Below are 14,802 nucleotides of genomic sequence, written 5' to 3' on the forward strand. Positions count from 1 at the left end.
GTTTCATTTGTCGGACAAAACTAGAAGCAACCCCAGAAGTTCACAAAAGTGTTTTACGTGCGTTTTACTATAAACAATGTTTCCCAATTTCAAGCCAAGTAAACATCTAATACGTTATAATTACGAGCATGCATTATTCATTATTTGTGATCTGTACATTTTTGAAGCTCTGCACTTTATGATACCAGTTGCAAAATGCACTTTAGAATGCGTCGTTTTTACTCCTGATTATTCAGATATTTATTCGGGTATTTAAATATGTTGTAAGTATTAAGGTGTCTTCCTTCATTTGTATCATCCCAAAGTTACTAGACTCAAACTTTATAAACAATTTTTTAAATCATGCACCAATCCTTTGGGCTGGCATTTTACTTGTAATGTGGTTTGAAGTGCTGAAGGAAGTAAAGGCACTATATAAATCTATTTTAATCATATAGCTCAGAGAAAATCCATTGATGGATATTCCATGTTGCAGGTGAGATAACTAACATAAGTTGCCGTAAGGTCCACACAGAGAGCGTAGAGTACCAACTGTACTTCATAAGCCATAAGCATGCATGGTAGAGTTGGCCTAAGTCTGGATCTGAGATTGTGTAGGACAAAAGAAGTCTTTGATTTCCAATCTGGAGAAAATAAATGTATGGTTTTCAAGTTTGCTCTCTCCTTGTAATGGTTATAAATATATAGACTACTTGGGCATGTTAAATATGTTTTACTAATGAAATTTAATTTCATTTCATTTGTGGTGCTTCATGTAAAAACATTATAAACATATCTCCCTCCATACAATAATAATTCCTAATAACTTAATCAGCACACCCTGTGCTATGATTTATAAATATTTCAGTGTAAATGATACCGGGCTGTTTGTCGAGACAAAACACATAAATCACACAGAGATTGTTGATTGTCAGCAACACAATATATTTACTTCCGTATTTTTCATTTTTGATCACAGTGCAAATGGTACACAAATACAACTTTTTTTTTTTAATTCAAATGCTTTATGCATTAATAACAAAACATTTGCATTACAACAAACTGAGGAGCCAAGTAAACCATGAGGTGAAAAAATCACCTCTGCACAAAATAATGGTAATTATAATAATTTCATAACAATATTCAGAACTTATTTTAGCACATAGTACCTTAGTATAAGGTAATAGAAAAAGCCATGAAGTAAAAACATCCACAAAATATATAACAAGACCTTTTGTTTTCTTTCAAAAACAAAACAAACAATACTTTAGAATCTCAATGAAATGTTCCCAAATTTCCTTAAAAAGTAAGAATTTCTTGTTAAGTATTTGTCCCCTTTTCCCTTTTCTGTAAACAATGTTTGTTTTTTTTTGTTTTTTTACTGCCATGCAAATTCAAATAATCAAGATCAACCTTTGATCCCACTGGTTGATGCTAAAAATGTCAAGATTTCGTGCAGCAACATGCAAACAGGAAGATATAATTAGACAATGTTTGGAAAAAAACTCTGAAAACATTGAATTAGAAATAATCCAAATTATGAATATATGAAATACAGCACAGAGCTGTATTGAGGTGCATGGCATTGCAGGGATAAACTCTTGTCAGTATCAGTAAACTCAATGATTTCAAATGGTTGACACCACCCTCTCCAATGCAGAACTTTGGGGCCTAATCTTTATTTGTCACCATGCTATAGGTTGAATTGGACAAAACGAGCCAACTGCCATTTACACATTTACAAGAGGAAGTCAAGGTTATGAGAGGAATGTTTACTCTCAGTCTTTAATGACCAAGCACAAAAGTGGCTTTGCAGAGACTGAATTAAATGAGTAAACACAGACATCAGCATTGACCTGGCTAAAGCTGTAGCCTGACTAAGGTCACATTTGCGTTTTTGTTGCTTCTGGGGAGCCTCGAGCGCATATTGTTCCTAATCACCCGACCCTGCAACCCAATTTGGCACAAACGTGGCTGGTTAGTTTGGGCTCAAGTCCAAGGCTGAACAGCATAGCCACCAAGACAGGAAGGCAGAGAGGCGCAAGGCTGTTCTCTGGGGAGGCCCGTCTTCTTTCAGTCCAGAACTTCAAATCCAATGGGCTCTAACGAACCAAATACACATGCTCACTCACACATCAGCAAACAGACATGAGCACACAAAGCATTCATGCTACCAAAGACAAGAGTTAAGTAATTATAAAATATTAACTCTTGGAGTGCAGGGAATCTCTGTATGTAATCATGTATGTACTGAACACAAAGTGAGCTTAGCGGAAGCTTATTATTTTTTATGATTACTATTTTATATAAAATCAGCTAAATTTCAGAACAGCATCATTTGTTGGCAAAAACAAATTCAGTTAAAGCAAAAGAAAAAAAATACCAGCATAGCATTGGAAGAAACAGTGTTTTTTTCCCTCAAAGAACGCTTGTTTCCTTATTTAAATTTCCCTATGTCTTTCTTCAAATAACATAATCATCAACATAATTATTATTGTCACTGTCATGAGTCTGATGCTAGAAAGTCTGATTCAGAATCACTTTACAGCCCTGTGTGGGAAACATCTACCAAGCTGTCTCTTTACTGTTGGGTATAACCGCCTTCACTTTCTTAAGGCTGTGCGTGCGGGTTTGTCTCAGTGTGTGACATGGATGGTGATAAATGAGCATTCGTCAGTCTTTTTCTCCAGCCAAAACCTGGAGGTACCTTCTCAACAACACTGGTGCTGGATGACTGAGCTGAAAGACTGCTGAGTGTCTCACTGCTGCTATAATTTGACACTAGTCAGGACTGCCAGTGTACCCCACCCTCTTGTATATAAGGAAAATCATCTCTCAGGGCAAAATCTGTCATTGCAAATATCCACGACATGTTTGTCACAAACTGGCATGTTGGCAAAGCTGACTCTAATCTTGCTGTCTAATCATTCACCTCATACTGTATATCAGTAACGGATATCATTAGGAGGCTGATGAATGGAACATTATTCAGAAGGTAATGTTCACAAATCGAAAAAATAACGTGCAGATGAACAGACTACTGAGATCTAAAACAGATGTGATGTACAGAATCATTTTTCATGCAGTTAACAAAATACCTTGGTATATTTGTACGTCTTTAAACTGAACAATTTTCATATTTGCACAATCTCACTTGCAGTTAGGTTGAACAAAACAAAACAAAAAAAAAAATGAAACAATGAAAAAACAAGCACTTTGTTTTAATCACCTGCTGTGTGTGCATATGTCATTAATATAGAGGGCGTCTTCTCAGTCACATATGCTTTTTTTGCATCTGTAATTACATGGCAGGTGCTTTTGGTGCCAGACGGAATTATTTTGGCATTTTGCTTTTCTTTTCCGAGAGCAGCTTCCACCCTTTTCACGAGCCTTAGCTAAACACAGTTTCACGTCCAAAACCAAGCCGCATTCCATTCCATAAATCAAAATTCATGCTCACACCAGCTAGCAGCAAATCTACTGGGCCGACTGTATTATCTGTCAGATCTGGCCTTGCTATTTTTATTGCCAGTGCTTGGCCTCAGCTTCTCAGTCTCGTTTTTGGCTGAATGAGATACAAAGTAAATAGATAAATAAATAAAATAAATAAAAATTAAGCCAGCAGCTATTTTTCAAGTGGGCTCTAGAATTTGGCATATTCTGCACCATAAGAGCAGCTGAAATGAAGACATCACAGCAAAACAGAATCGGCTGGAGCAACATTGCAAACCTGGCTTGATAATAGTCAGCATCAAATCTGTTGAGACACTGAAGTTTTACAGATATAGATTATTTTTGCCCTTTCTACCTAAGAGCCAAACCTGTCTCAGCAGCTCAGTATTTTTTCTCCTCAGTACCTCCATGTTCCCTCAGTGCAGTCAGATATGCTCACTAATGTACACAGTTAATACGTTTAAAAAAAGGCTGTGATTGTGCATAAATTCAGGGCCATATTTGGAGAGAAATTTAAAATCTTTGCTTAGCTTGAAGCAAATAACAGTGCAGAGGATTGATTTAACATTTCAGGTCAATAGAGGCATTTATTGCTTACCATTTCTTTCCAGCATAAATGGTTGTTATAGGGTGACTGAATTCTGAAAATATGATACCATCTCACAAACAAGAACTGGAAAGTAGGGCTTTTGAATCATTTTCAAACTTCCATTAAATGTGATTTATTTACTTCATCTTTATTTAATGCTGTAACAATAAAAGGAGTTGCTATAGACAATGGATTTATATGGCCATATGCTGTAATTAAAATATAATCATTGGTTGTCTTTATTGTTGTTATTATTATTATTATTATTATATTGCAATATAATGTTAGGTTTAAATGAACAATACATGTAACGATGGATCTTGGATCTTGTTCTAATTTTAGTGAATTTGACAGTTACCGTTTTCTGGCTTTAAATCAATATTATGCTACGGACAAAACAAGAAGGCTACAAGCAATAGGCTATGACATTTTTGAAAAACCGGTAGTTTACATAACCGCAGTAAATCGTGTTAACGTCGAAAATATAGAAGATGCGATGGGTTATTCATTTATCTACTTAAACAAAGTGGAAAAAAATACTTTCTGGAGCCATCGGGCGTCTAGTTAATTGGAGACAGAATGGAGGCCTGCCAGGAAACGCAATGAAGGAAACCGGTTCGCGCAAGCGAGGGTAGTCTTTAGAGGCACGTTTTTGATTGTGCTCTCAGTGCCCTCGCCTCGTCTCCAGTGCTCCTCGTTCCTGCAGGGGTTGTTTTACGGTACAAAGCCACCCGATTGGGCGAGGTGTTATTTTTAACATTTCTTGATAGAGCACAAGAGTTGAGCGAACAGCGAAATTCTAACTGGGCAAGCAGCCTTGGTAATCGAGAAGGCTATGTTCATACATAATAGATTCTAAATCGAATGTACATGATAGCACACATTTCTACTGAATAACAAAATAACAGCAGTTAGACACTTTAGTGTTCAACAAATTACAGATGTGTGCATGATGTGACTTTTAATGGGCTCACACAAAGGTTTCCTGCATCAAAACTGCATTCAAAAAATAAAAAAACGGCTGACATTTTTAAAGAAAGGGGTATTTTTGAGCGTTTTCCCCACAGAAGACTTGCTTAAAATGTAGTTCATGAAGGCCTATGCATATCCAGCACCCAGAGAATAAGAACATTTTGTTTAGCATATTTGCCCTTCAGTACTCTTGCAAGCTGTACCATACTCAGACATTCATTGAGATCCTGGCCCTCCATTCAACACAAATGTCAAGCACAAAACACAAGCAACTGAGACTAAAGAGCTAGATACAACTGACCCCAGTAAAAGACAAGCACAATTAGAGCAGTGATCTCCAATAACAGCCATACTGGTGCGATGGAGCATTGAGTACAGCGTAGCAAGGTTTTTCATCTTATGGTAAAATGTATTTTTGTCGATTTCTAAAGAAATCTCACAGGTCTTGCATGCTGAATGTGTGAACCCATATTGTGTGAGAAAAACAGGCACACTATTTATGTGACTGTCTATCAATAAAATAATCAAGTAGCCTGTTTCAAGAGTAATATGAAGATGTCTCAGGGGATCACTTTGTAATAGTCCTGGGAATTGGTTATTATACTTGTTATAGTCAGAATGATTCACTTCATATTTTTTAGACAGAGTGATTTATGACAGAATCCAAAAAATCTGCGAACTGTTCTCAGGATATTTAACAAAAATTTGGTGCATGTGCCGATTGCAGGAGCATGCACAACCAGACCTCAGATATGTAACATTTCATATGCGTGTATATTCCCATGTGTAGAATGGAAAGCTGTTAACTGAAGTATTATAACGTACCCATGACAGAAAGGCCTACTCTTTAAGAAGCATGCAATTAAAATACACAAAACAGTTTTTCAAATATCTTTTCTGTTTATTAATTTTTATAAACACCTCATTCAGTGTCTCCAGGATTTTTTTTCTTTCCTTTTTATATTTACATCACGTATAACATTTGATATTTTAAAAATAAAAGAAATGGAAAACGCACCATGTGCGACACTGTCTCAATGCTCCTCTCTGGGCTGCACTCAGCTGTCCATCCCCACTGGCTGTGAACACAGACAGCCAAGTTCTCCGCGCAAACAGTCTAATCACCATAAAACATTCTGTACTGTATATACAAATAGTCTGCTTCATCAAAAAAGAAAAGCATCTTAAGAAATCCTCTGTATAAACATTCAGTCAATTTCGTTGTGCTTGCGTATATAATTTATATGTATAATATATACTATATATTATACATACATATTCACACATACACACACACTCACAACATTTAATACTGAAGACAGCTACTGCGCTTTTTTACATTCTGGGTATAAAAGATGTAGTAATATATGTAAATTTATTTCTGTACAAAATTTCTCAATCCCTCAGTTAGACGGTTCAAATCTCCCATAAATGTTTCCAGTATGAATTGTTACCGTGACGATACTTTTAAAAACGAGTCCTATCGAACTGTGTTTGGAGCTCCTGCAGAGCTTAGAGTGGTATGCAAAATATTTGAACAGTTTTCATTGAACAAGGTCTCACTAGGCAGGCATATAGCTGGCAGGCTTCAGTCAACAGTTGCACAAGTAAAGGCTTTAAAATCCAACCCTAGTCAAATCCAGAAATGATGTTACAATAGAGTGGCAAAGATTCTATTTTCAGACAGCATACGAAGGTGATATTAAAAGGCATATGTCAGTGCAAGACTGGATATGTAACAGCATTTCATCAAGAGCTGACCAAGTGACCAAAAACCAGATATAAAAAAAAACAAACAGAGCAACAATTTTGTTTGTAAAAGGACAACCTATACATTCAAAATGTTTATGTGTCATTATTTTCCACTGTTCCTTGTTGGTCTGACATGAATTCTCAGATACATCCCCACTGCATATATTTACAGTGGAAGTTCTATAACATTTTTTTCAATACTTTTTGTGATGCACCTTGTAAGCTATGATACAGTGAGATATAATTTAAAATATCCAGCCTATTCGATTGTATATGCTTTACTCAAAGATAGCTGGTGCACATTGTTATTCAAAACCATAAGCATTTTACAGTATGGACAAATGAGAAATATCAAGCTCTTTCATTTCAAAGATACATGTGTGAGCTAAAACAATAGCAACGTGCCACAACAGCCACCATTTTAACATCTGAACAGCAAAGAAAACGAGCCTTCTGACATTTTGAAATCGGGCCAGATGGAAATCCGACCACATTCCGATGGAGAAAGGAAACTATTTCCTGTCTTGATCAATGCTGATATATAAAACAAATAGCATTTTGCTATTGATGGATGGTCTGCAAGTGTTTAATTGAGACCCAAGGGTTCCCCATTCAGAAATACAGCATCCTCATCAGCATGCCTGACATTGTTTGGAATTTTATACTGCCTAGCAGCAGTAAATGGACGCGACACTCCTTTGTGAAGTACGTATTTGAACTACGTAAGATTAAAACTACATCTGTAGTTGGCATGGCGTTGGACAAATGACACAACATAAAGAACCTGTGAATACTTTAAGGGTGAAGGCAACCAAATCAGCCATGCAATGAACACCTGAAATGCTATTCATATACCTGGGATTTTCTCTCAATCCCGGGGAACAATTTAGAAATCAAGTTGGCCATCACTTTCCATTTTTGGCACATTTTGTAGTACAATAATTCAGTATATGAAAACATTACAGGTATAACAGAAAGATAGGCAAACCAAAGAGCATCAAATAAGGTATTACCAACAGTATGCAAACACTATGCCTCGTACTGTTAAAACAAACAGACACACAAACGAAAATACCAAATAACCCTGACATAACCAAGAACAGCTCACTTGTTTCGCAGACAGCCGTATTGTAAATTCTGCCCGTTTCAGCCAAACCTCAGCCTAACCCTGGCCCGATATCCCTGTGATATCCCAGATTCAAGGAAGATTTTTTTTACAGACTCAGGAAACAAAAACTGCTGGAATTCGGATCGGCGATTCCACAGTTTATTCAACACAGCCTCACAGAAGTACCACGGTCGAAGGGACATCCCGCTCCTCCAGGCTTTGCCCCGTGCTGCCGATAAGGGACCAGCACCTGGGCCCTCCAGCCTCTCTGCGCCGTACGGACGGAACCCGTGCTCTCCCGCTTCCCCTCCGATCTCAAAACAAAAAAGGAGTCCGTCTTAAAATTAAGGGAAGGGTTTCCCATCTGGAAACAAAAAGGCAGAGAGAGGGAAAGAGAGACAGGGAGAGAGAAACAGAAAGAGATAGCACGAGAGTCCTATATTTCTTCTCATTGTGAAAAGCAGGCCTCTCCTTTTTTTTTTTTTCCCCCCCAGTCTCGTCTGAAGCGGGGCGCGGCCGGTTGCTAAGCGCAGGTGGTGACAGTCATGATGGTCCCGGCTCCGCCGCCCGTGCTGCCACAGGAGCTGGGGGGGGAGCTGTGGCTGCCGCCGCCGGCCGCCGCCGCCCCGCCCGCCTTGTCCGCCAGCTTCTTCTCCTTCTGCTTGAGGTGCACCTTGGCGTGCCGCTTGCGCTCGTCGCTGCGGGCGAACTTGCGGCCGCAGAAGTCGCAGGAGAAGGGCTTCTCGCCCGTGTGCGTGCGGATGTGCGTGGTCAGGTGGTCGCTGCGGCTGAAGGAGCGCATGCAGATGCGGCACTGGAAGGGCTTGTGGCCCGTGTGGATGCGCAGGTGGCGCGTCAGCTCGTCCGAGCGCGAGAAGCGCCGGTCGCAGTTCTCCGCCGGGCAGGCGTGCGGCCGCTCGTGCACGGGCGTCTTGCTGGGCCGGTTGGGGTACTTCCGCGGCCGGATGGGCTTGAGGGTCAGGGTCTGGGGGGGCTGGTGGTGCTGGGCCGCGTGCTGCTGCCCGCCGATGAAACCCGGGTGGATCTGCTGCTTGTCTTTGAAGGCCCGGATGGTCTCCAGGGGGGTGATGGGCGGAGGGTTGACCCGGATGGGGTCCATGGTCTGGAACGGCTTGTGCTCCATCACGCCCACCTCCCCCTGGTGGTGGAAGAGGTTGTAGTCGGGGATCATGGAGAAGAGGGTGCTGTCCATGGAGGGTTTGGAGGTGGTGTGGTAGTCGGTGCCGGGGTAGGGGAGCGGGGTGGTCGTGGTGGCGGGGCTGTGGTGGAAGGAGACCTGGTCCTGGTACATGTCGCTGCAGGTGGAGTAAGGGGGCAGCGGGGCTCCGTACACCTGCTCCATGTCCGAGGACTGGCCAGCCATAGTGCCTCCGGACGAGCTGGTCTGCGTGGTGATGGTCCCGGGGGACGGGGACACGCCCAGGATGCCGGCGCTCACCAGGCTAATGATGTTGTTGTCCGAGCACCAGCCCGAACCCCCTATCCCACCAGAGGGGGGTGCGTCGAAGGCAAACTTTCCCAGGTAGGTTACTGTCTGTCCGCTGCGGTTGGGGGGGAAGCTTGAGCTGTACTGGAGCTCTGCACTGCCTTTTTCATTTCCCATCCCCAAGTCCATGATATTGTCTAGACAACAGGGAGAGATAAAAGATACAAATTGTCAACAAGCAACCATGCACACCCAGCCATTCAACTAAACCTCCAGCAAAGTACTGGACATCTGTATCTCATGGAAGAGAAAGTATGAATGACCTACAACAAGAATATCACAGATAATAATCGTCAGCCATACAGTTTGCCATACTTTTCTCCCAAATCTTTACACAGGGATTCCGTGTTTTTTAAACCCAACCCTTGAATCGAAAGCCAATTGCAGCCTTCCGTTTTCCTCAATCTGAGCTTCAACGTATATTTCTGCTCACCAGATTATCACCAGAAAGACAGGAAGCAACAATATCTTTTCCGAAGCATTAGAGAATTTCAATCATTTCAGTCGACAAAATATGAATGCAGACAGACCTGAGAGCGTACGTCTCCTGACTTCAGCCAAAGAAACAGCTAACACTGCTGAGAAAGTGTCCTCCCTCAATTCCCACAAGCTCTCATAAATCAGAGTCTAAGCACCCCCTACGATCCAGTCACTGCACTTCCTTCAAGGGAACAGCCGCACACTACAGTGAACTGTGATTCCTTCACAATGGAGTGCCATGCGGACACCACTGCCACCATTCTGTACCATGCATTTTTGTTTGCAAGACTCCAAGGAGAAGGTATTTTTCAGCAAAAAAAAAAAAAAACAAATAAAAAAAAAACTTAAGCTGATGAAAGTGAACCCTTTAAGCTTCCTATCTAATAGTAAGAAGAAATGTCCAGCATTATGCATTTGGAGAAGTGTTTCCAATAACTCCTGTCTTAACACTGTATGAATTAATCTGCTTTGGACATACAAAATTAGAAGAAAAAAAACTAATTGAATTATATCACCGGGCAGGAATAATTTTATTTTGCCTTTTAAGGTATTCAATGTAAATACAGTTTACATTAAGATACACAACTGTTTCTGCAATTTGCCTCGATGACAGTACTTCACTTAACGTGTTCTCACATGAAATATCTTAAAGATTCAATGCACTTGGGGATAGAAAGTGTGAAAATAAGATCTGAACAGACGAGAACACAAGAAATCCACTGTGATGTTCGACATAGGGATACAGAGTGTCTCTTTGTTTGCAAGATTTTTACAAGTCAGTATTTTTCGCACTCAACAGCAAACGAAATCCACAACTCAACAATAACCAAAAAGCCCATATATTACATTGCAGTAGATTTTACTCTGACAGCACTCATAATTCAGTCAGGGTAATTATTGTCTGTATATTGAAGCTTGGCTAAGTGGAAAGTAGAAGGAAACAAACCGAACCACAATTACATACAGCGTGCAGATTTATTCAAACATACGTGATCTGCAAACTAGACGTTCCAAAGATTTACATTTTAGCATTTTTTTTAGCATAGCATTTTTGACTCTTGAGCGAACAAAGGTTTTTAGACAAGCAAACATATTCATCTTTTAGATATGAGAGCAGCCCAGAAACGTCTGCACAGACAGATAACATGTAATGTACACCTTGTATACCCTCAGCTTCTCTAAGTACATTTATGTTAATAGGACATATGGGCAATTCTAATTGCACTGGCCCAAGGAGTTAGATTTAACCCCAACGTTAATTAAAATGTGTCACTTACACAAATCTACAAAATCAGTAATGGAATTTCAGCGCTTATGAGCCAAGGTTTAGAATGGACCTGTGTTCTTATTTCATTCTTCCAATTTATGTTTTTGATAATGTATGTAGTAAATGTTACACATTATTATGAGTCATGATTCTTAGTATTCTTAGTATTCACCACAAACTTGTTAATTTTTTTTTTCATTCCTCCAGATAAATAGGTGGACTGTCAACCATGAGAAACATGGATGTGTGTCATATGTATCAGCTACATACACTCATACATACATGCATACATATAGCTGGTACATATGTATATAATGAACACCACATTTGAAATGACTCATACATTGGACTGAGAACTGAATGACAACAAATTTGAACAGTACATTCCGATAAACACAGCAGGGGTCAAAAACCTGTTACCTTACCAGTACACTCACACTGAACAACTGCTTAGTAGGCAGCAAAAATAAAGGAAGACTACTGTCACATAGCAGAATTACTGTATGGTATGATTGGGACTGAGTGAACCCATATTATGGTGGAGAGAACAATCAAAATTTTTTGAAAAATCAGGCATATCACGTACATGAGTCATAAGGGTTACAGGCTTGTGCCTGAACTCTTTTAAAATGAAATTACATTATTTGAACTCATATGAATTGCTATTCACAATGGGGAGACAAAATAAGTTGACATTTAAGCCAGTAAAATACATGCATCTGCATCTATAGCAAGTATTGATCACTTCAATAGGCTACTTTAGATATATATTCTCAGAGGGGAAAATTACAGAAAAGGTTTTAGTTGGGTTATAGTATCATACTAGTTCAGTTTAGCTCTAATAAAAATAATAATCAATACTAGAGTCTTACTATACTAATGCATGCACAAATCACGGAAATCAGGAGAGCTGTCAATATCACTAAATGTCGATTTCTGTAAAATCTCTTGTGGCAGATTCTATTCGTTTTATTTTATTCACTGATGAATTTGGGTTTGCGAATCTGAGACTTCTAAGAAAATGTTGAAAAACTTTACATGGACAGGTGTTTGCATATCATAAAACTTCTCAAAACAGACGTAGTGTTATTACGTACAATTTTTGTGATATATTTCCAATAGAGCTTGAGACAATGCAGATCCTGGGTACCAGCAGTACTTTTGATCACTATGAACGAAGATTGAAATCATTGCGATTTTTTAAAACTGAAATTCCCTTTCATTGGAGAGGGAGGAAACAAAGGGGTTCGTTGGTTTGCTTTTACGTTTCAATGTGTTGATATAATTTGTGTAACATTTTATTCAAATAAACACAGTAGTATGTAAGCACTTGCCCGTTTGCACGACAATACATCAAACATTTGAGGTTCTTGAAGTTTTATTGTGTAGACATATACGTTTTTCCTAATTTAATTGGACTATTCAGATATTGCCTTGTTTCTTTAAAATCGCTATATTTTTGACAAGGCCGAAACTGCGGAAACCGTCAAATTTTAAGGTAATATAATCAGCTAATAAGCATAATAGAAGCAAATGCCAGGCCATCGGACGTAGTTTAATTTAAAAACACGATTCGAAACAAGATTTGCGTAAAGAACAGCACCTGCGTTTTTGTTTGGTGACACGTTGTTATAATGCTCATGCAATGCAAAACAAAATTTGAACTTACTTGAACAGTACTCCATTTCCAAGTAAGGACAAACAAAAAATCCATTGTGCGGCTTTTGTGACAATCAAATATAACTCACGCGGTATCCATATGGGAGACATCATACAGTGTACGTTAACACAGTAGGCCCATTCTCCAAATTGTACGTGTCTAAAGCGTGGCTCTTAAGTTTGAATTGGGCTTACCGCCCGCGCCGATAGTACGCCCACTAAGCTGAACAGGAAGGAGGGACAGGTATCAGAAAAATAAAGTCTGAGAGGTGAAAACAACCGCGGTGTATCGATGCGAAACGCAAAGTGGAATTAATATTTTGTAACAGGCTGAACATTAACACTGCTGTCGTGGACAAATGAGAGTTTATGCTCCTATACTATTTTAAAAAGCTCCAAGCTTTGTATGAATGAACTAAATTTAAACCAACTTTGCATTTAGTTACATTAGACATTTCACAAATATTTCTTTGTTTTGTATGTTTTATTTTTTTCATGATCACATTTGAACAAAATTACAGCTCACTGTTGATGTGACCCATATCAGAGGTTATGGTTAAGAAAATGTCATGATTCTCGGCGTAATCACGTGTATTCTGTTGCAATGGCAGATTTCATTTTTGCAATGAGCTTAAACGCAATGAGTTTTTGTAATGAGCTGATTTCGTTTTTTGCAATGACACACGTTGTACAGTTGTATGTGCTTTGAGAGAATGCAAAACAATTAATGCACATTAGGAATGAAAGGGGATAACAACGAGAATTTAATACGTGTTGGAGGAAGAGAAAATATCTCCTGATATTTAAATCTGAGGGACTGCCGCAATGTGCTGTTACACAATTTGGAGAACGGGATACACTAGTACCCATTCTGCTGCGTTGGTAAAACGTAATCAGCTATAAATTAGTTAAATTGTACATGCAATCTAAAAATGAAGCCAAGTTATGCCGCAATGTGTTTTAGTCTACAATGTCGCGTATTAAGTGTGTGCGCAGCACGCGCTGGAGCGCAAACAGGTGCCTGATACAGAGACGCACTTTCCCGAAACAACTGTTGCCTCCGCTCACAGCTGAGACGCGTACAGTAGAGTTACAGTAAAGCGGTACGGCGAGCCTTGGACATAGCACGCAGATGAATTTCGCAGTGTTACAAAAAACATTTTCGCCTTACCTGTGTTCATCTGGGAGTAGTGGGAAATAGAATCCGTGCTGGTGAAAATGTTCATAGACGTAGGAATGTCCTCTTCGGGGTAAAGACTTTCAGGAATGTTTATTAAACTGCTCATGGTAAGAGGGAGCTTCTCCGCTAGTTTCCCTGTCATAGCAGTTATTCAGTCTGTCATAAATGGCAACGTATTGGTATCCGTACCGATACGCCAAACGAGTTTTTTTTTAATGACAACACGGTAGACGGCGGTCAGTAAGAATACTTGGAGAAAACAGAGAAAAAAATCCCAGGTATTTTGTTGTATCCAACAGAAGTTCCCGACAAATGCAACGCTGATTTATCTTGTTTGTTCAAGAAATATTTGTTGACAGGAAATTGTTTAAAAGTTAATTTGTTGAGAAAATATTCGTTTGCGTGTTTGGATTAGCTGAGCGTCTGAATAAATGAAACGGTGGCGCTGGCTGCGCAAGTGTAGCGCAGCTCGATGTATTGCTCAGACAGGGAACTCCAACGCTTACTGGTATTAAATAGGGGGACGGAACAACGCTGTGACGTAGATGACCATTTAAGGACACACAAAGCAAGATGGTACACTATACGTCACCAATGGAAGCACCTCAGTGGAACATTAGAGTCGGTAGCAGGAAGACAGTCTGAAAACGACTGAGCAGCTCTCGGAAGCGGTGCCGCTGCCTGCAACGATCCGCTAAGATATTTATTGTTTTCCGTTTTCACTGTATGCACTTGCCTGCACCTGCTTTGCCTGGTATCTTACCTCGCCTTCCGTGTCAATGCTCGAACGCCTGGCGTAGCCAGTAATTAAAACTACGCGTGATAGGCTGTTCACTTGCGAATTTCTTGTGACCAT

At 39.7% G+C, this 14,802-nt stretch overlaps 1 protein-coding gene across 3 annotated transcripts; it reads right to left on the minus strand.

Annotated features, from left to right (window-relative positions):
* Window positions 1–923: 923 nt before the first annotated feature.
* On the minus strand, window positions 924–14,419 carry egr3 (early growth response 3). Of its 3 annotated transcripts, XR_010331861.1 has the most exons (3): window positions 13,938–14,419; window positions 6,916–9,497; window positions 924–6,858 (listed from the first exon to the last, which is right to left on the minus strand). XR_010331861.1 is itself a non-coding variant. In XM_064347354.1 (2 exons), the coding sequence occupies exons 1-2, from the start codon at window positions 14,086–14,088 to the stop codon at window positions 8,377–8,379; spliced, it is 1,272 nt and encodes a 423-aa protein (XP_064203424.1). In that variant the 5' UTR covers window positions 14,089–14,419; the 3' UTR covers window positions 924–8,376. The 3 variants fall into 3 exon arrangements, 2 of the variants coding, with proteins under 2 accessions (XP_064203424.1, XP_064203425.1); XM_064347354.1 differs by having other exon boundaries at window positions 924–9,497; XM_064347355.1 differs by lacking the exon at window positions 13,938–14,419 and adding an exon at window positions 12,777–13,891 and having other exon boundaries at window positions 924–9,497.
* Between the last annotated feature and the right edge of the window lie 383 nt (window positions 14,420–14,802).

This window comes from Anguilla rostrata, chromosome 8, assembly GCF_018555375.3.
Source record: "Anguilla rostrata isolate EN2019 chromosome 8, ASM1855537v3, whole genome shotgun sequence".
In the NCBI taxonomy this organism is placed as follows: domain Eukaryota; kingdom Metazoa; phylum Chordata; class Actinopteri; order Anguilliformes; family Anguillidae; genus Anguilla; species Anguilla rostrata.

Bases quoted from the DNA above. Each gene is read 5' to 3' on its own strand.
- egr3 (XM_064347354.1), bottom strand. From the start codon at position 14,088: ATGACAGGGAAACTAGCGGAGAAGCTCCCTCTTACCATGAGCAGTTTA. The intron at 9,498-13,937 runs GTAAGGCGAAAA...CCTGTTGTCTAG, and splicing joins CTACTCCCAGATGAACACAG to ACAATATCATGGACTTGGGG.